Source organism: Protomyctophum parallelum, assembly GCF_964188405.1.
Source record: "Protomyctophum parallelum genome assembly, chromosome: 7".
In the NCBI taxonomy this organism is placed as follows: domain Eukaryota; kingdom Metazoa; phylum Chordata; class Actinopteri; order Myctophiformes; family Myctophidae; genus Protomyctophum; species Protomyctophum parallelum.
In genome coordinates this window covers 26,050,011-26,072,444 of record NC_139705.1, presented here as the reverse complement: position 1 = coordinate 26,072,444, position 22,434 = coordinate 26,050,011, and the positions used below count along the sequence as shown (strand labels likewise).

Genomic DNA, 22,434 nt, shown 5'->3' with positions numbered 1-22,434 from the left:
ACTAAAATCTAAATTTGCTGCCAAAAACAACAGTGGTAGACATCACAACTGAGTTGTGAAACCAAACACTGTGCAGTCAAACTGTTGGTGGGCGCGTTGTGAACTTGCAGATCTGCTATTTTCAGCATGCATGAAAGTGTAAAATGACTTATAGTGGATCTCTTGTCCACTAGTCCCTTCCTAACATTTTAGTTTAGTTTTAATTTGTTGACAAAATCGACAGTATATTTAGTCATAGTTTTAGTCATCATGGCTTAGTTTGTATTTAGTTTTTATGTGTTTTTTTGTCAGTGGAAAAAGGTAGTCAACGAATATTTTTCATCTTAGTTTTAGTCGATGAAAACAACACTGCCACAGTGCACACTGCACAGTGCAAATGATCCCACTTCTGTGTGTTATGCACTTCCAATGGGAGTCACATGGTTTCATGACACAACCTTGTTGCATGGCTGTCTTCTGCCCTCCCCCCTATGCAACAAGGTTGTGTTTCAAACCATGTGACTCCCATTGGAAATGCTTTGAGGCGGCCATAACACACAGAAGACACAGCACACAGGTGTGTCTTGCATGTGTCTTACGTGTGAGTGAGGCCTTAAAACTCTGCGCACGTCACACACACTCGGCTCACAGCTCAGACATTCCTCACTTTGCACAGAAATATTATCACACATTTCTGAGAGAGAGACACTGACACATACATACTGTATGAGTCAGCTTGTGTGTTAAAAGATGATAGATTTAAATACACAGTTACAGTCTAAGGTATGCACAAAGGTTCACACCAACTGGTACTTAAATTTGTACTTACTTGTAATTAATGAGTTACAAATGAATAAATAAATAATTTTGTCTTCTTACACCATATCTACTTATTTTACCACACGCACGCATATACGCACACACACACGCACACACTTGTCAAATTTAGAGCTTTCAAACAGCTGTGTTCAGTCTCAAAGTACAACACAACAGTCCCTTGGATCCCAGATGACTCTGAATGAGAAATTCTAACTGTGACCATCCTATAACCCTACTACACACAGACATCTGTGCCCAGTGCGCGCGCGCACACACACACACACACACACACACACACACACACCTCACCTCACCGTATAACACGGTCCCTTTGAGGCACAAACCCACCTGCCTCAGACTGCAAGAGCCAGATCACAGGGTGTGTGTGTGTATGTGTGTGTGTGTGTGTGTGTGGGTGTACGTGTGTGTGTGTGTGACAGAGAGAGAGAAGTGATGAGCAGACCGAGAATTATGACCACAGCAGCAAGAGTCCATATTCACTTATAGTGCACAGACATTAGCATACAACATACATGCGAACTGTATGTTATTTTATAACTATACCTTTACGTATCCCATGGAGACCACTGATGTCAGATGTTCTGCCAAAGCACTTTACTTTAGGTCAAAAGGCCAGGGACAAGGACGGGGGAGGGGACATGACATCACAAGCTGTATTCAGTCACACATAGATCATGTTTGACCCCTCTTGACATGTAGGGAGTCCAGGGCCGTATGCAGTATGTGTTTGTGTTTTTTGACAGGCTCTGCTGACAGTATACCACACAGTGCGACTGTACAGTATGTGTGGGTTTGGAGTTGGGTTTGGAGTTTGGAGTTGGCTCTCACACACAGAGAGGGACAGGAAACCTGCCCACGCAACATCTTACTCTAAGAAAACACACACAGAGTGGGAATAAATAAAAGAGAGATAGAAAATGCAGATGCATTACAGATGCACATTTAAATGTATTATTCTGCAACATCACTACTTTGTGTCTTTTATTATGCTAAGCACTGAGAAGAAAAGGGTCCCGCACACTGTCTTCACTAGAGCAGCAGTTTTATTCAGATGACACCGTTTCGGTCTAAACGACCTTCATCAGGTCAGAGATGAAGGTCGTTCAGACCGAAACGTTGTCATCTGAATAAAACTACTATAAGTGAAGACAGTGTGCGGGACCCTTTTCCTCTCATGATTCTCATTTGGTTGCAGGCTCCTACGCACCTGTCCTAGTCGGTGTGCACAAGGCCTTTTCTCTACATTATGCTAAGCGCTGCATGTAGCCGAGCATCCATAATAAAGGAGACAAGCAGAGAAAGCACACTTGCTCTAACCCACAGTTTGGACAAAACCTTGCTCGTTTTAAATATTCTGTTTCTCTCGAACATCTTGACTCAAATAAAACTAAACTAAACATGCTTGAGTAAAGTAATAATAATTGTAACTCTACATGTAGCAATGTGATGTGAACATGTACGCCAAGGGGACTCATGACGTTTCGGTAGACCATACAAAGTCAGTAACACGCGGTGAACTAATTGCCACAGTTGGCAAAAAAGAGATAAATGTGGGCAGCCCTATATGTTCCTATATGGGCCACATGAACTTCTTGGGTTACCTACAGTATGATATGATATGGTAACCAGCCCATGGTGTAAACTAGCCTATATATATAGTCTTTACTTAGTTGTGGGCTATAAATCAACAAATACGACTTCATAGAATATAGACAGTAAATAATGTGCTTGTAGAAATTGTAGCATCATTTAACCCATTTAGGCCTGAGGCCGATTCTATAAACGCCTCTAAATCCTGATCTAAGGTTTCTGAAAAACTTCAAATATTTATATAGCAGAATCAAAATGTTTACATTTTTGAAAACTGTACATACTGTACCCAAATATGGGTTCCCGATCTGAGTGGGTAAAACACCAAAATCCCGCCCAGAATGGGATAATATAACAACAATCAAATGTGCGGAACTCTGAACAGAGATAGAGACAGACAGACATATGTGACCAAGGGACTGCCATTGCATTATTTTTGAATTTTTGTTTTTTCATGTCATATGAAAGCAGGGAATCATCGCTTCAAATTGACATATTGGTTGTTTAGTTTGACCCACCAGTATTAGAGAAATGGCTTATAGAGTAATGTCTTGCAGAAAACAGCGAGTTGAGAAAACAGGCTTGAAAAGGTTTACTTCTGTGGTCTCTAACATTACACCTGACATGTTTAAGCATTTATTTCATATTTACATGTTGATTTCAGCTCTGACATTTCAGACATGGTCTAGTATGTGAAGAGTCTGCCTGTTCTATTAACTCCTTTAGGGAAGAATTCTTTTTTAGAATTTGCGCGATGGCAGGCTCTCAGTCAAATCTGGTCACATATGTTAGATGAGACGAGGCCGAGTCTCTGAATGTATAGGAACAGAGGCTGTCATTATTGTCAGGTCACTCAAGTGTCCCTTTCATCTACACCCCTCCCCCCTCCTTTCTCCAACACTGAACTGTATAAAGCAGAAACAGAAAGACAGACAGACATTTATTGATCCAACTAATGCACAGTTACTATAGATCAAAGTACAGATTTGATGCACCACTGAGAAGAATAAATAATACGGTGTGTGTGTGTGTGTGTGTGTCTTGAAAGTGGTACTCAAGTGGACTAGTCACTTGATATATGGCACAGAACCCTACACATAATACATTACTGGAGTTCAATTCAACACGGGATCCGCAGTAATAGTATAATACTCTTCAGTAATAGTATAATTATCTTCAGTAATAGTACAATACTCTTCAGTAATAGTACAATACTCTTCAGTAATAGTACAATACTCTTCAGTAATAGTATAATACTATGTATACCGTCTGTAAAATCCTTAGTTTTAATTTAACTCTGTGTACAGGTCCATTTCACACATGCTGTGAGTTTCAAATAATAATGAATACTGGGGATTTTACTGTGTATATATTAGATTTACACCTGGATGTCATGTCTCACCGGTGATGGAGGAACTGTTATTGCCATTCAAGTCATACCAGGGCAAAAGGTACATCAGGGTGATGGGGGAACTGTTCTGTTATTGCCATTCAAGTCATACCAGGGCAAAAGGTACATCAGGGTGATGGAGGAACTGTTCTGTTATTGCCATTCAAGTCATACCAGGGCAAAAGGTACATCAGGGTGATGGAGGAACTGTTCTGTTATTGCCATTCAATCATACCATGGCAAAAGGTACATCAGGGTGATGGGGGAACTGTTCTGTTATTGCCATTCAAGTCATACCAGGGCAAAAGGTACATAAGGGTGATGGAGGAACTGTTCTGTTATTGCCATTCAATCATACCAGGGCAAAAGGTACATCAGGGTGATGGAGGAACTGTTCTGTTATTGCCATTAAGTCATACCAGGGCAAAAGGTACATCAGGGTGATGGAGGAACTGTTCTGTTATTGCCATTAAGTCATACCAGGGCAAAATGTACATCAGGGTGATGGAGGAACTGTTCTGTTATTGCCATTAAGTCATACCAGGGCAAAAGGTACATCAGGGCCAGGCAACTTTTGTCCGGGCACATTATCACTTAGCCATTTCCCAAGGCTGGCAAGATAACCCAGTGCCATAATAGTGAAAAACACCATTGCATGTCTTATTATGCTAATAATACAAGCACAGAATAAGTCAATAACTTAATAATAAAATCTATCTATTTAATATGAATATTCTATCTGAGGAGAAAGGTTTTATGCACAACCCAACCCAGCTCTTATAATCGTACATCATCATGGCATAACATGTCGATTTGATCAGACGTACATTTTCCTTTGTGTAGGACCAAAATAGCCGATTTGCTCGTCTACATATGACACTATAGCTGTCGACACTATAGCTGAATAAGAGGTGGTTGCCTGTCCGAGTTAAATCAATGAGCAGGGAGGGAGAGAAGGAAGGAAGGATGAAGGCAAATAGTCATGGAAAGAAAATAAGGAATGCAATAAATAGAGGGATGATGAATAGAGGGAAAGAATACAGTGTAGTTTACCCAAGTATTGGGTATCTATGGCACAACAGATATGTACAATACGTACCTCAATTAACATTTATTTAACACAAGCTATAGGCATGACAAATACCGGTATATGTATTTACATGGCAAAGCTGCACAGTAAAAAAACATCAGTGTTAATGTATCCATTTGTAACTCTAAAACGGGTACACATTTAACCAAATCTGGACCATTCTCTCAGAATTAAACACTGGGGATTTTACAGTGTAGAATTATAGAGAGTGCAAATAGACTGCAAGACTGGTCCATCAACAGTACAGTGAGGTGTACCAGACAATGTGTAGGGGATGCAGAATGGATGGATGGAGAGAGAGAGAGAATTAAAACTAGACAAAGTGCCAATCGGCACAGGTCTCCACCAGGGCAGGTCAGGTTGTGGCCTCATGGTGGCGCTATAACAGGCTGTTGAGGAAGATTTGGGCCGGAGGTTCGTGTTGGAGGGATGCAGGTACAATGTTTTTCCATGTGTGCATACATAAGTTGTATACAGATCGATGCAGTTATAGCTAAAAACAGGAATTGGCCTGTTATAGCGCCACCGTGAGGCTGATTTTGAGGAAAAAATTGTGGCATGTCGTCCTGGGCCTAGTGAAAATGTGCGTGTATAATTTAACGGAAATTGCACACTGTGTTTGTGATTTGTGGCCTTTTTCCGAAATGGACGAATCGTGTGAGCTTTGGAAGCCAATCTTAGCCAATCAGGATGGAAGATGGGAAATGGTGGCGCTCCGTGTTGATCACATGACTATGGAGATAGTGTATACCGATTTGCGTGAAATTTGGATAAAATCTGAAGGAGTAATAATAGAAAATGTGTTTTACATATGTCGGCCTCCTGGTGGCGCTATAAAGAGCAGATGTGAAAAATTCAAGGCAAAGGTTTTTCCTTGGCCTCTAGGGAGTTGGCATACAAAGTTATCCACAGATCCGTGCAGTTAGAGGTAAAAACACTTTTCGGCCAGTTATAGCGCCACCTTGAGTCTGAGTTGAAATTGTTCATGTGGCATTTCGTCCTCGGCCTAGTGGGAATGTGGGTGCACAATTTCACGGAAATCACGCGATGTGTTCATGATTTGCAGCATTTTGTTTGAAACTGAGCACTCCTGTGAACTTTGGAAGCCAATCTTAACCAATCAGGATGGAGTCTGAGAAATCTGAAAGACCGGTTTTGTTGAATGGCTCTAGAGAGACTGTGTACCAATTTGCGTGATGTTTGGACAAAATCTGTAGGTGTACTGTGCAAAAACTTGTTTTGCACAAAGCGGCCTCCTGGTGGCGCTATAACAGGCCGTTCTGGAAAGTTTGGGGCAGAGGTTCATCGTTGGCATCCAGGGAGTGTGTGTGCAAAATGTGGCATCGACCGGGTTAACGGTGGCCGAGATTAGCTGCTCACGGACACACGGACGGACGGACGGACACACGGACGGACACACGGACGGACGGAGTGCAAAACATACTCTCCCCACATGCCTTCGGCCTGGTGGAGACAATAAGCAATAGACTAAATACTACTCTCACAGAACACTACATGTCTGCTGCACAGCGAGTAGAGAATATATGCTGCAGCAGTATTTGTACAAGAAAGCTGATGAGCCCCACTTACAATGAACGCACCTTATCTTCATCCTACAGTAGGTTCAGAAGATGAGGAATACATTCACATTAAACTCTGTATATTTATGCATTCAAAATGTCAACAATTTTCTGAATGTGTGTGTGTGTGTGTGTGTGTGTGGGGGGGGGGGGGGGGTCAGAAGAAGAGAAGCGGAGGGGAAGTGAGAAAAACGAGGACCTTGAAGGACATGGAGGGTGGATGAGTAAAGAATTAGTAGAAAGAGAGAAAAGAGCTTGAATATGGACCAACAACTCAAAACAGTGGAGGAGGGGAATGACAACAACATCAAGAACAAACAAGGGAGAGGGGAATGAGAGGAGGGAAGAAAAAACACTCTTAATAGTCAGGGGATATTAATAAAATCTGGGAATAAATTTCCTACCAAGAATGTTCATACAATGTGTTTGTATGGCTGTCTACTAACATATCCCACATTGGTTTCTAACTTTCTATTCAGACACCCTAGGGGAATGTTTGACAGCTGCTGAAAGTTGGGGTACCATCAACATCAACAACCAATATATGGCAAAATGTTCTAAATTTCATTATGCTTTAAGTAGCATGTGACATGTCAAACTTCATTCAGCCATAGCCACCTGCCCAAATGTGCCCAAATTTGTGATGAAGGCTATGGTCATTTTTACCCCAAGAAGTGTTTTTCGTGCAAAACTAATGCTTGGAATGATAATTTAGAACATTTTGCCTTATATTGGTTGTTGATGGTACACCAACTTTCAGCAGTTGTCAAAATTCACCTACAGTAGGGTGGTTGAATAGAAACCAATGTGGGATATGTTAGTAGACACCTTTACAAACACATTGGTGAAGAAGTTTATTCCCAGATTTGACATTATTCTGATAATATTCCCTGACTATAAGCACAAAGCAGGAAATACAAACAGAAAATCATATTCTAGGGCTTTATCCACAGTGACACGTCAGTGTTTACAGCATATGCCGTATGTCCATGTAGTGCAAGAGTGTGTGTGTGTGTGTGTGTGTGTGTGCGAGAGTGTGTGTGTGTGTGTGTGCGTGCATGCGTGTGCTGTGCAGAGCCCTCGGGGTAGTGTGTGGTACTGGAGCGTGATGGTGACTCAACTATAGAATATCAGCAGCGATGCCTACATCAGTGGTACAAGCCAAGGGTAGACCATTCGCTGCACACCGAAGACAGGGTTTGACAGGGTTTTTATCAACAAGAGAGCATTATGTCTGTAGTGACAGAGTTTGGCAATGTTATTTATATTCTGAGGGCATGGAAGGGACAAAAAAAACATTACATGGAGAGTTATACACAAGCTAGAAGACTGGCAATAGTTTCTAGACAGAGTTGGACAGCACTACTAGTAGGGATTCTTTTAAGAGACCTACTGCAACAACGTTTTCAAGGACCCCCAAATTGACAATAATTAGCCCGTGGACCCCCATGTGAAAAGATATGCCAGGGACCCCCATGAGAGAAGATATTTTACGGCTCTAGCAGTGATTCTCAACCCGTTTAATTTCAAGGACCCCCAGTTTGACATGCATTAGTCTACGGAACCCCCATTTAATGACATTTCTATCTCTGGGACCCCCAATTTATATTGTAAAATCAATGTTAATTTAACGAGAGTGTACAAATGGAACCAAATGGACCCGTACACTCTCAAGAGTTACAGACCCATAAGGATCCATTTGGTTTCCAAATGATCATTTAGCTGGGGACCCCTGACACTCCCTCAAGGACCCCTGGGGGTCGCCGGACCCCACTTTGGGAACCACTGGTATAACTCACATGAAGTATCAGAGATGTGGTGCCAACAAAGTTTTGAATCAGTAGAATCATATATTTTGAGAGAAAGAGGATGAGAGATTATAGAGATATAAGAGATTCAAAAGAGGGTAAGAGTGAAGAATGAAGCATTAGAGATGGATGGAAGGAGGCGCTTGCAAAAGAGGACAGGATAAATGGGAGGGAGAGACGGAGGGAGAAAGGAGGGAATGGGGTCAGACTCAGAATGCCATACATAGACATCCATGTTACTGTACGTGCCGACGACATGGCTGCCAGTGACACACATCTCCAGTCTGTAGGTCACGGCATATTCATGGACTGTAATGTATACGTATATAGTGTATTATTGTATACATACATACAGTACATACCGGTATAAGTGTGTAATGTAGTGGTAGCTGTGGATCTAATATCCTTTAGCACCAAGGTAACATTATCCACATTTTATTAACTGACAAATCAAAAAGATCACCATAGCAACAAAACCCAATATTAATATTCCCCGCACGGTTTTGACAGCTGAAATGAGAGCACAAGTTCAACTGAACAGAGAACATTTGATTTGAACAATTCCTCTCAAGCGTGTGACAACAAGTGACATTTAAACGTTAATTCACCCACTCAATGACAATGCAGTCAAAAAGAGCAATTTAATGTTAGCCTCATGCCGCCGTTTCATGCATTTCCAAGCGATATGACAACCTGCCCTAAGCACATTATCACTGATGGATGAATACCTGTGTGTTAAGGAGGAGGGTACGTGTCCCTGTTGATGACGGGTGTTCAGGAAAAAAACGTGTGGAAAAGAAGAAAAGGTCTCACACGGTCTTACAACACGTACAGAACAACATTTTAATGAGACAGGGTTTTGGTCGTATTGCCTTCCTTGGGTAGCTTATATGAATAAAGACACGAGAGCACATAGCTGAACGTCTCATTAAAATGTTTTATTTGCATGTTCCCGACACACAGGCCTAGTGGAAACGGGTGTACCCCGCCCGGTCTGGTTACATATCCTGACAAAGCCTTCCCCGCCCCAGACTGAGGCACACATACGTGTCTGAAGGAGAATTGCAGAGGCATGCCGAGGCACATAACGCATCAATTACGCACATGTTGTCTTGCTGATAGGTGGGCACAGTGCCAGAAGTGACACGCTGCGCGCGTGGGGGAACCAACCAACTCATGTTGGAGTGGTTGGCTCACTGAAGGAAAACTACAAGCTCAAAGCTAACCAATTGGGGTCAGCCACACGCTTCTATCCTAATGACTGACACCTGGTCAAAGTTGCCCGCTCCATGCATAGAGTTATATATAAATTAGAGGGCGGACTGCCCCGCCCCGCCCCCAGCTATTCATTTCAATGGAAGCGGCACCCAGAAGGAGGCTCTACTTCCGCAATTTTCTTGACTTGATTTGAAAATGCGGAAGTGCTACCAAATCCATGAACGTGCCTGAATCGATTCATGAATGAGCGCTCTGTGTTAAACCCCAGCTGCGCGCGCGCGCTTTTGAATGCAGAAGTTAGCATACGTTTCAGGCATGTATGTGTGACTATGCCTTAAAAAAAAAGGAATAACAATAATTCTGAAGCCTGCATGCTTTTTACTTCCTTTTAAAACACATGTCACCAATGTTCCCATGGGTGCAACGGACTCATGCTTTCTATCATTGTGAACACCTGCCATTTGATTACTTGCACCCGTTGACAGAGCGAACACCCATTTCTCTTTTAGCAAAAAATGTACAGTGGCAAAACAGACACATTGAGACTGAGATAAGGATTTCATAGTCTGTACAATACTCCTTTCATCCAACAATAAATATAGTATGTGCCAGTCAATTTTAAGGTGCACAACACACAGGAAATGGGCTCGTTAAAAACTACTATTTGATCCTCAGGCAGTGACAGTAATACGCTGTGAGAGACTAGGGAAATTATTATCATCTCAGGGAAATGATTAAGACAATAATAAGACCGTTTTAAAATACTTATAAACACTGTAATGGTGTCATTAGGATTTGCAGAACTACCGGGGAATCAGTTAGTTATAAGTTTCAGATAGCGATGGGGTTTTGGCACGGTTATCCATTAGTTTGGAAATGTATATTTAGTAAAGGTTTGGGGTTATGGGATGCAGACTTGGGGTTATATAGGATATCTGCGCAGCAGTACAAGGATAAATAGACAAAGTATGAGATTAAAAGGCTAATTATTTTAAAGCATATCGCGTAAAAATCCTCAGTTGGAAAAAACTGAGGACTTTACTGTGCATGGGCATTTGTTTTTTTTTGGGGGGGGGGCTACAAGTATAGCTGCCAAATGGAGCAAAGGGCACGTTCAAATTACAAATCACGTTGGGAGCATTACAGTCATAGCCACATAATAGCAAGACTAAACATGTTATAAGTGTGAGGGCTATACTTAAATAAATAGGGGGCATGTGAAGACAGTGAGTGGGGCCTAGACTGCTGTGGTAGGATCGGGGACAGGCTTAATTAAGTGTGTGAACCTGCTACGGTTGCCAAATAGCAGCATGTGCAGACAGTGGGGGCTCGGACTGCGGCTGTCTGATAGGGGCAGGTGATGTGGCCGGACAGTGCGTGAAGACAGTGTGGGGGCTATAGCTGTCTGATGGGGGGCAGGTTAAGTGTTTCCAGCGCGCTGTGGTAGAGTTCTCTCAATGCTCTTAACAGGTAGAGACGACAAAACATCTGATTGAAGAGGTGAGGCAATGGCTCCTACAGCGAGAGCGAGAGAGAGAGAGAGAGAGAAATATAACATCAGGGTAGCTGAACGCATACTGAACTGGTGTTTTTCCAATGATGGCTATAATCACATTGTGTCAGCAATAACAAGTCACCAGACTGGTCAATGGGCTATTAACACAGTCTGTACCATATGGTAGAGAACATTACAGGAACACAAGAGCAGTAACGTTTATGTGTGTGTGCGCACGTGTGTGTGTGTGTGTGTGTGTGTGTGTGTGTGTGTGTGTGTGTGTGTGTGTGTGTGTGTGTGTGTGTGCGCTCACCCCCAGTACATGGACTCTGTTGTAGTAGGAGCTGAAGTCTTTACTGAGAGACACCAAGAATTTACAAACCTGCAATACAGACAATACAGTATAGAAATATGCATTAGAAAACAAAAACCTTGCTCATTGTCTCCACCAGGCCGAAGGCATGGGGAGAGAGTATGTTTTGCACTCCGTCCGTCCGTCCGTGTGTCCGTGTGTCCGTGTGTCCGTGTGTCCGTCCGTCCGTTAGAAGCTAATCTCGGCCACCGTTAACCCGGTCGATGCCACATTTTGCACACACACTCCCTGGATGCCAACGATGAACCTCTGCCCCAAAATTTCCAGAACGGCCTGTTATAGCGCCACCAGGAGGCCGCTTTGTGCAAAACAAGTTTTTGCACAGTACACCTACAGATTTTGTCCAAAAATCCCGCAAATCGTTACACAGTATCTCCATAGTCATGTGCTCAAGACGGATGTGTCTGATATTTCATATTCCATCCTAATTGGCTAACATTGGCTTTCAAATTTTGCAGGATTGGCCTGTTTTGAACAAAAAACCTCAAATCATGAACGCAGCGTGCAATTTCACGTGAAATCTTTCACGCACTTTCCTACTAGGCTGAGGAATATAGCCCACCCATTTCACATTGCCCTGTTATAGCGCCACCAACAGGTGGATTGTGCATGCGTGCCATCAACACGGATCTGCACCATTTCCCATATTCCATCCTGATTGGCAAAGATTGGAACAAACAAACAAAAAACATGTTTATATTACTCCTAAATATTCCTATCCTCCTGGTGGAGACCTGTGCCCAGAAGGGCACTTTTTCTAGTTTTATATATAATATTATAAAACGGTTAGTCCCAATACTTTGGTTTCTGATTAGACCACGTAGTAAATCTCACGATAATCTACACCTCCAATCACTTTGTATCATTACCAGCTGTGTTACATTGATCCTGCAGCTCTGTAGCTGAACTGGGGAAGGGGAGCACTTGATTGCCTTTCAAACCCAGACCGCCCGTGCTCATATGACTGTGAATGTGACGCCCGGACATCAAGCGTCTCCTATTCCCCGTCACAGAGACTGGTGTGCCGAGACACTCCGCATCGCGTCGTGTCTCTCAGCCATTATAAAATACCCGGTAACCTTTGACCTCTTATGGCTTATTGCTTTATTATAATACAGCGTAGTACAAGCAGTCATGGTCAAGAGTGTTAACAACACCGTTATCCCTGGTATCACAATATGCCACAATAATAAAAATATATTATTGTACATTAAAATGTTATTTAATTCTTCTGACCTGTTCAGTCTTAATGTTGAGCCTGGCTCCTCCCCCCTCACAGTCGAGGGCCTGCCCTGATTGGTCCAGGAGCTCAGAGAATGGAATGAGGTAATTGAAGAGGAGAAGCCACTCCCCCTGTCAAGTAAAAGAAAAACCCAAAAAACACACAGAAGCCAGATATCAGTTGTAACTTGTAACTGACCACAGGCACAGATTCATTTATAGAAGATCAATGCAAATCAGTTTTATTAGTTTAAAATTAATTTTAAGGAATAGAAGAGAAGAACAGAACAGAGCAGAACTTTACCTCTTCTTTGAGAGAAGAGAAGTCTAACTGAGTTTCTTCAGGTATCTCGGGGTACAGTCCTATGGAAACATAAAACAACATTTTGAAATAATAATTGTTGTAAATTCTGTTGACATTTTTGTTGGAACTTGGAACATTATTTTGACTTTAGCGCACACTTTATATTATGTTTTATCTTGTTGCACACTCACCTTTCTCCACTCCTCTCTCATAGCTGTCAAACAGAGTGTGTAGTCTGGCACAGTTATACATGACAAACGCCCCGCCCCTCGGGCCTTTGGTGGACACGCCTCCTTCTTTGTGGACATCCAATGTGACCTGAGGAAGGAGACAGCTGTCTGTCAATCACTCCGACTCATCTGATCACATCACTCAGGGTATTGAGTTCAATGTCAACTACATTACAAGTGGAAGATAGTCCCTTCACCACCAATATGACACACTTAGACATCACATACAATGTGTGCATGCGTGCGTGCGTGCACTACATGCAAGAAATAACATGATCATACATACAAACATGCAACCCACATATGTTCAACCATTGTGCACGCACGCACGCACTCACCAACGCACGCACGCACACACAGTGCTGCAGGGGAACTCACAGGGCTGGTGTGAACCGTTGATAATAGCTCAAATCTGACGGTGGAAGAGGTCATGACCCTGATGATGTCATCCCATGTCTGACCTGAGGAAACAGATGACATTTCACATCAGTTGCTGTCACATCACACCCACACAGTGATAAACGTTCTTTGAACATTTCCCTCGCACTTCACTGCGTAATATATTGCATCTCCATCTGATTTGACTTTCTTAAAATGGTTTAGTGTTTTCTTTTCTTTTTTATGTACTCTGTATAGCCTCTGCAATTTGATGTCCTTTTCTTGTTTTTATTCACATTTCTGATTGTTTCCCCACACACCCACACACTCCCCCACACACCCACACACACACACACACACACCTTCCACTTGATCTCCATATTTCATCTCTGAGGCCTCCTTCATTTGAACTCTTCTCAACCTGGAAAACAGAGTCAATGCTGAAATAATTACAACCTAGTACCATCAATTTGAAATTGCTTGAAACGTTAATATTGCACGAAGTATTGCATAGAACCATATTTAGGCAAATATCTATTTTTCATGTGTAGTTCATCAAAAGAATAATTCATACATACACAATATATTTAAAGAATGACTTCGTTTGCATAATTGATCTTAAAATCACACCTTAAAACCTAATTTCACATAAATATACATTATATTTGATAAAATGTGAATATTTTGTGCCCTAAATATATGACTATGTCAACCTATTGCCATATTATACTATACATGTATCTAATATATTTATTTCAGCTAATGTCTAACATGCAAATTATCTCATTAACTATGCGCAATACAAAAATGTCCCAAGCAGAATTCTACGTAAAATATCATATTAGAAACAACAAGTTTGGCACACCCGGTAATCAGGTTGTTATAGCCTTTGCCCTGGCTTGAGAAGAGAAGAGAAGAGAAGAGAAGAGAAGAGAAGAGAAGAGAAGAGAAGAGAAGAGAAGAGAATCTTACTGGAGGTATTGGGCTGCAGTGAGTTGTGAACCAGGAGTCTTCACTGGTCCACATACCAGATGTCTCTGGAGAGAAATATTTGGTTAAAATAGATGAGTTAACGGTGTGTGTGTGTGTGTGTGTGTGTGTGTGTGTGTGTGTGTGACTGTGTGTGTGTGTGTGTGTGTGTGTGTATGAGCACGCACGCTACCTTTGTGAGTCCGCCTGAACAGTGTGTGTGTGTTTCCATAAGCCGTTTTCACATATGCACTTCAACCGTAATGTTAAAGCTCGAACAAAGATTAATAGTCATTTGTAAATAGTCACAGATTATTTATTTTCGTTGACAGTTACACCATGTATTAACATGATTTTTAGAATCCAAACAAAAAAGTCTCAAATGATTTAGCTACAATAGAAAAGCCACTTGCACTTTGCACAGTAACAAGCACTAATATGGCACGGTGGAAAAAGAACACAAACCTACTTTGAGGTTTGTACCAAGCAGTTTGTGTACATTGACTCAATATGAGAAAAAACACTGATAACATACACGGAAGGAATTCCATTGCCACCATGCCCCAAGTGGGGACTATTTTTAGCTCTCTTTAGTTCCCTTTTAGTTCTTTATTTTATACTATGTATTAAAAATGTAATCATTCTTAACCCTTAAGTGCAAGAAGCTAACTCGTGCCTCTACTCAGGCCCCACCGGTTGCACCGGCCCAAACGCTTGCCGTTACAGTAAGTGCAAGAAGCGAACATGTGCCTTTACTCAGACCGAGACAGGCCACACCGCTTTCATTTCCTACCCGAGTGTGTGACTTCCTGTTACCTGTGTGTGTGTGGCACCGCTAGCTCTCCACAGCATGGCTATCTGCTGCTGACGGAACTCATCTTGGCAGGATGTCACATGCACTGTTGTTACTGCGGATACCTAAAGAGGAGAAGTAGAGGGTAAAATGAGACATTCTTCTTCTGCTGGGGTGTGTGTGTGTGTGTGTGTGTGTGTGTGTGTGTGTGTGTGTGTGTGTGGTGTCTTACTGTGTAGTCGATTGTAGCTCTGTCCAGTTGGGCCAGGTGGGACACGCTGTCTCTGTGCACTGGAAGAGACATCAACAGATCACTAGGCCAGTGTAGTAAGCAGTGGTGGAAAGTAACTAAGTACTCTTACTTAAGTACTGTACTTAAGTACAATTTTGAGGTATTTGTACTTACTTCCAGTCCTCTACATCTCCGAGCCAAAATTTGTACTTTTACTCCACTACACTACAGTTATTTGAAAACTTTAGTTACTAGTTAACTTTGGCGATTCTAATTTTGATCAAAAAACATACATTAACCACTAATAGTAAGGATGTTGTAGACTAGGAATGAATGAATAAACATACATTAACCACTAATAGTAAGGATGTTGTAGAGGAATGAATGAAAACATACATTAACCACTAATAGTAAGGATGTTGTAGAGGAATGAATGAATAAACATACATTAACCACTAATAGTAAGGATGTTGTAGAGGAATGAATGAATAAACATACATTAACCACTAATAGTAAGGATGATGTAGAGGAATGAATGAATAAACATACATTAACCACTAATAGTAAGGATGTTGTAGAGGAATGAATGAATAAACATACATTAACCACTAATAGTAAGGATGTTGTAGAGGAATGAATGAATAAACATACATTAACCACTAATAGTAAGGATGTTGTAGAGGAATGAATAAATGAACGAACGAACGAAACACAGATGACACGTGGCACATCCAAGAGTGAGTGACTTATAGCTCAAATGCACACTGTCACCGCAGCCTGTGGCATCAGCCTGTGGCATCAGTCTGTGGCATCAGTCTGTGGCATCAGCCTGTGGCATCAGTCTGTGGCATCACTGTCACCGCAGCCTGTGGCATCAACTGTAGCTGACTGACTTACTGGTAACTTGGTTCTGCTCACAATACTAGAGGACCTTCTTCCTCCAAACCACTAACTTTAAACCCCATCATCAAAACCTTCCTACACGGTGTGTGTCCCCAAAACCTAAATCACATCCAACTATCTCTCTGAAAATAGCCGATCTACAAGCTCACAACGTGTCGCTCTGGCGCTGCGACGTGTTGTGTGCTTGTAGATCGACTATTTTCAGCATGCAACCAAGTGTAAAATGACTTATACTGGATCTCTTGTCCACTATAGTCCCTTGCTAACTTTTTAGTCTAGTTTTTAATTTGTTGACGAAATTGTCAGTATATTTAGTCTTAGTCATCATAGCTTAGTTTTTCCATTTAGTTTTCGTCAGTGGAAAAAGGTAGTCGACGAACATTTTTCATCTTCGTTTTAGTCAACGAAATCCACACTGACCCCAAACCCTACCCTGCCTCAACTCACCCGTGCAGGTACCAAGGCTGGGGTCATACCCTAGCAACCCTTCCTCCTGGAACACTTGTTTCAGGTTGATTCTGAGCGCTGCCTCGTCCTCTCCTTCCTCCTCCTCCTCCTCCTCCTCCTCTCTCGTCCTTCCTCCTCCTCCGCCACTCGTTCTCCTGCCTCTGTCCATTTCCCTCTCTCGGTACGATGACTTCTCCAGCGCGTCCCGCATCTTTTCCTCCCGGTCCTCATTGGTCCAGTTGGCGGGGACGGTCGGCCAATCGATGCCGAGCGTTCGGAGGAAGCCGACGATGTCGCTGTGCTCGGGGAGCACGGGGCAGTATGACACTGTGAATCTGCAACAGACAGACAAGCACTGGTTTAGTTTGATTGTATTATAGGTAGTATACACAGTGTGTGTGTGTGTGTGTGTGTGTGTGTGTGTGTGTGTGTGTGTGTGTGTGTGTGTGTGTGTGCATAAATTCATACTATTTATTGGTAAATGTGTTGTATTGTGCTGCCACTGTGTTATGGTTGTCTGTGTATTTACGTATTCATGAGCTTTGATTGGTCAGGTCATATTTGCTTTGTGACTTGTTTCTAAGTGTCAAATGTATTTATTTTGAGTTTTTGTGGGACGCTGGCCCCTCCTATGCCTAGCCTTGTATGTGCGTGTGTACCCCATAGCGATGATTTGATTGGCTGAGCAGTGAGCACCCCATAGCGATGATTTGATTGGCTGAGCAAAGTACGTATTGAGGATAAAAAGTGAGGACAGACAAGTGAGGACGCCAATTGTGATTGGCCGGAATGTGATGATGTATGATGACAAGAGCGCCCCTCACTTTTTTTTTTATATACTGGTATATTCCCTGGTTATAGACCAGTGGTTCCCAAAGTGTGGTCCGGGGACCCCCAGGGGTCATTGAGGGAGTTCCAGGGGGTCCCCAGCTAAATGATAGTTTGGAACCAAATGGATACAAATGGAACGGTTCCATTTGTACACTCTGAGTTAAATTAACATTGATTTTACAATAACAATTGGGGTCTCAGAGATAGAAATGCCATTAAATGGGGGTCCGTATGGAATTGTTGTTATTACTAGTCTCTCTTTGACACTCACCCCTGTCTTCTCAGCAGTGCCCCCATGTGGTCAGCAAGCAGAACAGTTCTAAGCTGGCCCAGGGTCAGCGTCTCGGGGCAGGGCGCGTGCGGTTTGGGATGCAGCGCGGGGCAGTTGAGCACCACGCCGCCCTGCCGCTGGCACGAGGTGGCGGGCTTCAGGTATTCTGTAGCTCCGCCTGCCAGGATGGCCCTGAAGCATGCAGGCCTGTCCAGCCTCACCATCAGGCCCTCTCCCTTCACCTCGCCCCCGGCCACGGGGAGGACCCCGCTGCCTCGGAGAGAGAGGACCTTGGACATCACTGCCGGAGGGACCTGGGGTGGACAAAACAATGGAGAGACCCGAGGATGATTCTACAAATGTCTTCTAAAACATGACAGTTTTCAGAGAATACTATGTTTCTATATCAGTGGTTCTCAAATTTTTAAATGTCAAGGTCCCCCAGAATTATATGTAATTGGCCGCCAACGCCCATCTAAAAATATGTTTTTCCAGGGACCCCCCAGAAGCAAGGATTTGCGCATTCACGATTTTCCAAAAATAGCAGACGTACAATCTGCTATTTTTCAATAGCTAAAGCATAACATAATGCTTAAAACACCAAAAGGTGTTCCCAGTCCCACCCAGAATGGGTGTTACGCATAAGGCAATGGTTCCCAAACTTTTTCATGTCAAGGACCCCCAAAATTATACTCATTAGCCTGCGGACCCCTCCCCTACCTTGTGGTAAGGCCTCACTCACACGTTTCGATCTAGCATACAACATTGATGCATGCTAGATGTATACAAAGGGTGTGATACATCTTGCCCCAATGCATTTCCAATGGAAGTCACATGGTTTGACACAACATTTGTGTTGTACGGCTTTCGGCTGTGTTTCGACTGCCCCCCACCCCCTCATACAACACAAATGTTGTGTCAAACCATGTGACTCCCATTGGAAATGCATTGTGAGCTTGCATCAGCTATACAACAAGCATACATCAATCTGTTGTGCACGTGTGAGTCAGGCCTTAGAGTGTCTGCCCTGAAACTGGGAGGTCGGGGTTCGATCTCCGGCCGGGTCACACCAAAGACTGTAAAAATGGGACCCAATGCCTCCCTGCTTGGCACTAAGCATCAAAGGGTTGGATTGGGGGAGTCAAATCAACTAATCAAATGATTCCCAAGCGCAGCACGGCTGCAGCTCACCACTCCTTGGCAGCGGCTCACCGCTCCAAGAGATGGGTCAAATGCGGAGAACAGATTTCACTGCGGTAACATGTGTGACAAATAGTAAGACTTTGACTTTTGACATTGACCTGAATTAGGCTACGGCCTCCTATTTAATGGCATTTCTATCTCTGGGACCCCCAATACATAGGCTAGTGTAAAAGGAATGTTGATGTAACTCTGACAGTGTACAAAAACGGAACCAAATCCATTTGGTTCCATTTGTACATTCTCTGAGTTACAGACCATAAGGGTCCATTTGGTTCCATTTGTACATTCTCTCAGTTACAGACCCATAAGGGTCCATATGGTTCCTAATTATCATCTAGCTGGGGACCCCCTGAAACTCTCTCAATGACCCCTAGGGGTCCCCGGACCCCACTTTGGGAACCAATGGCATAAGGGATAAGGCCACAGACTCCCTTTGTTGGGAGATAACAGTGGAGAGTGAAACCTGTGGTCAATGTTATTCCTTATTCGTATGCATTATTGTGATGTTTAATTACTGCCAGACCTAAAACTTTAGGCTACACTTTGTTGCACACTCTCCCTAAAAAAATACTTTGGGCAAATGTCCTATCTGTCATATAACAATAAAAGTACACTGTACACATAGGGTGACCAGATGTCCCCCTTTGCGTGGGACAGGCCCTCATTACCAGGACTTTTCAGGCGTCCCACAAATTGAGACCATGTTCCACATGTTCTAGCAGTGTTCAAAATTGCAAATGCCCTATAGTCCCCTAATAGTTGGCTTTCTGTTATAATAAAGCCCTGATTTGCCTCTTTCCTGCAAAATGTAGCCTACTATTAAGTCTGTTAAAATAACATGAGAAATATCCCCTAGGCTACGGTACCAAGTCAGCCATACTACCCATGACCAAAATTTGCATTTAAAACCAAATGTGAGATCAGAGGGGTTTAATAATACAATTATAGGTATTATTAGGCCTATATGGTAGAATATGACATCAACGCATTTGAGTAATAAGTTGCTAACACCGCCCCGTCCCCCCGGTTCCACACAAATACTTCTGTCCCTCAAATGAACAGTTTGGATCTGATTCTGGTCATCCTAAAAGGGCATCAGCAGCTACAGAACAACAACAGGTTGTCTATGAAGCTTGTCTATGAAGTCTATGTAATAGTGGCTCTGCAGTGCAGGGTGACAGGTTTGAACTGCATGGCCAAATTGTGTCTCTTTATAGACGGAGCTTGAAACAGAACCTGTATTCTCAGTTGAGATTCTGGTTGGTTTACATTACTGGTCAGTAGTCAGGCTGCATTCAGGTGTTAATGGCAATACCAAAATAAGTCGGAAGTCCAGGAGCCAGAGCTCAAAATTTGGTCTCCTAATCTGAGCATTATATGAAAATATGCCAGAATTTGGATATTTTGGATATAAGAGGCAACCTTCTTATTTAATTTTGTTTACATGTTAGAATCAAAGGTTTTAAGAAATAAGTTGCTACTCCGCCCCCCGTACCGTCCCACACAAGTGATACTTGTTATTCGATATGATTCAAATATAGATGTTATCAGCAAAAGTGAGGGGTGCTCTTATCATCATACATCATCATCATGACATAACAAGTCTCCATTCATTGTCAATGGGAATGAACACTTTGGATCTTGTCACCCTATGTACACAAGAATAAAAGGACAGTCGGATACAAACGTGTAGTACAGAGGCCTGTGTACAAATTGTCGAAATAAGCCTAGATGAGGGCTGAACATGAAATATAATAGCATGCAGGCTTATGTATACAGATATTTGCCTAATTATTGAACATTTGCTTAAAGGACCACTTCACCACTTTTCAACCTATCTTCATATAATAGGTCCTCTCTAATAATCATGAAAAAATGGTGCAATCTTTTTCTACTCAGTCTGTGTCTCATAGGAGGGCTGTGGGCAATTCAGAAACCGTCTTCCAGTGACATCATCGATGGGGAATACAAGCTAATAGAAACTGCAGGCTTTCTAGTCCTGAAATGTTCTCACGATAATGAAAATCTAAACATTTTTGTAAAAAAATCTTGTTTAAAAAGATAATCTGCCTAACGATGATGTCAATGGGAGACGGTTTCTAAACTGCCCACAGCCCTCCTATGAGACACAGACTGAGTAGGAAAAAATCGTGCCATTTTTTCATGATTATTAGTGAGGACTGAGGACCTATTATATGAAGATAGGTTGAAAAGTGGTGAAGTGGTCCTTTAAGGTTTTCATGACAGTCTCTTGAAAATCACATCTACAAACAAAAAGTATATTTGTCCTATTACATTTAAATGCACCAGAGTAGAGACATAACACAGCTCTCCTCTCCAGGCTTGCAGGCAGCTGTGTAATGTGTGTGTGTGTGTGTGTGTGTGTGTGTGTGTGTGTGTGTGTGTGACCCATATTGCATCTGGCAGCCAGGGCTTCCTAATTGCTGCCGCAGGCTTTGTTTGATCATTCATGATCTACTCTATGTTCATGATGGGGTCATTTCATTTCAGGGACCCGTCCGACCACAAAGTCATGTAGGGATTATTTATGCTACTCCGGAATGTACGCCATTTAATCATTTCATTCACCTAAGTATTAGTATAGGCGGTTTGTTGTTCATTCGTGAATTATTATGTTATAAAATAAATGAGTTCTTCTAGTAGTCCCACATTTCAACCTGTCAAACGCAGAAGAGATGCTGTCAATGGCAATCCTGTTTATTTTTGTATGTGTTTTCCTTGCTCAAGCGGTACTAATCTCTGCATTCGAGCGATTCGAGCACAAAATACTATACATATAAAACACATATCAGATTCCATTTGCTTAAAGTCAAAACCACCAACCAACCAAACCCACCTGGCCGTCCGCATAGAGCGTGTTCAACATTGTGGTCGGTGACAAGAAGTCCCTGTTCCGGAGGTTCTTCGCACTGCTCTCCTTGAACCAGAGCTTCTCCGGCTCGCCGGAGACCCTGTCCCCGGCGTCTCGACCGTCGTCGTCGGACACATTCTCTCGCTTGCCTCGGAGTGCGGAGCTGAGCGCCCGGACAGTCGGCGTGATCCGAAAAGGCGACGGAGGCTCGTCGTCGATTTTGTCCATCATCATCATCGTCCCACGTTTACTCGCTAACAGGCAACGGTGGTCATGCCTTCAGTTCAAAACATGGCAGTAATTTCCGTAATGACAGCTAGCTATGTTCTTTTTCAAAAACGCCTCGATCAACACGTCCTGTTCTGTCACAGGAGTAGGGCTGGCTGCTCACCAATCGATTCCGTATTATTGAGTGTA

At 42.8% G+C, this 22,434-nt stretch overlaps 1 protein-coding gene across 1 annotated transcript; it reads right to left on the bottom strand.

The window, feature by feature from the left end:
* Positions 1 to 10,616: 10,616 nt before the first annotated feature.
* On the bottom strand, positions 10,617 to 22,434 carry dalrd3 (DALR anticodon binding domain containing 3). Its single transcript, XM_083768751.1, has 13 exons — positions 22,003 to 22,434; positions 17,943 to 18,256; positions 16,841 to 17,175; positions 15,491 to 15,549; positions 15,282 to 15,383; positions 14,469 to 14,533; positions 13,859 to 13,917; positions 13,497 to 13,579; positions 13,080 to 13,206; positions 12,889 to 12,947; positions 12,600 to 12,716; positions 11,304 to 11,372; positions 10,617 to 11,010 (listed from the first exon to the last, which is right to left on the bottom strand). The coding sequence occupies exons 1-13, from the start codon at positions 22,252 to 22,254 to the stop codon at positions 10,891 to 10,893; spliced, it is 1,761 nt and encodes a 586-aa protein (XP_083624877.1). The 5' UTR covers positions 22,255 to 22,434; the 3' UTR covers positions 10,617 to 10,890.

What these genes read in the sequence shown, in the direction of transcription:
- dalrd3 (XM_083768751.1), bottom strand. Translation starts at nt 22,254, where the DNA reads ATGATGATGATGGACAAAATCGACGACGAGCCTCCGTCGCCTTTTCGG. An exon ending in GAGCTACAATCGACTACACA is followed by an intron (nt 15,384 to 15,490) that starts GTAAGACACCAC and finishes TCTCCTCTTTAG; the next exon opens with GTATCCGCAGTAACAACAGT. An exon ending in ACTGCAGCCCAATACCTCCA is followed by an intron (nt 13,918 to 14,468) that starts GTAAGATTCTCT and finishes TCTGTTTTCCAG; the next exon opens with GTTGAGAAGAGTTCAAATGA.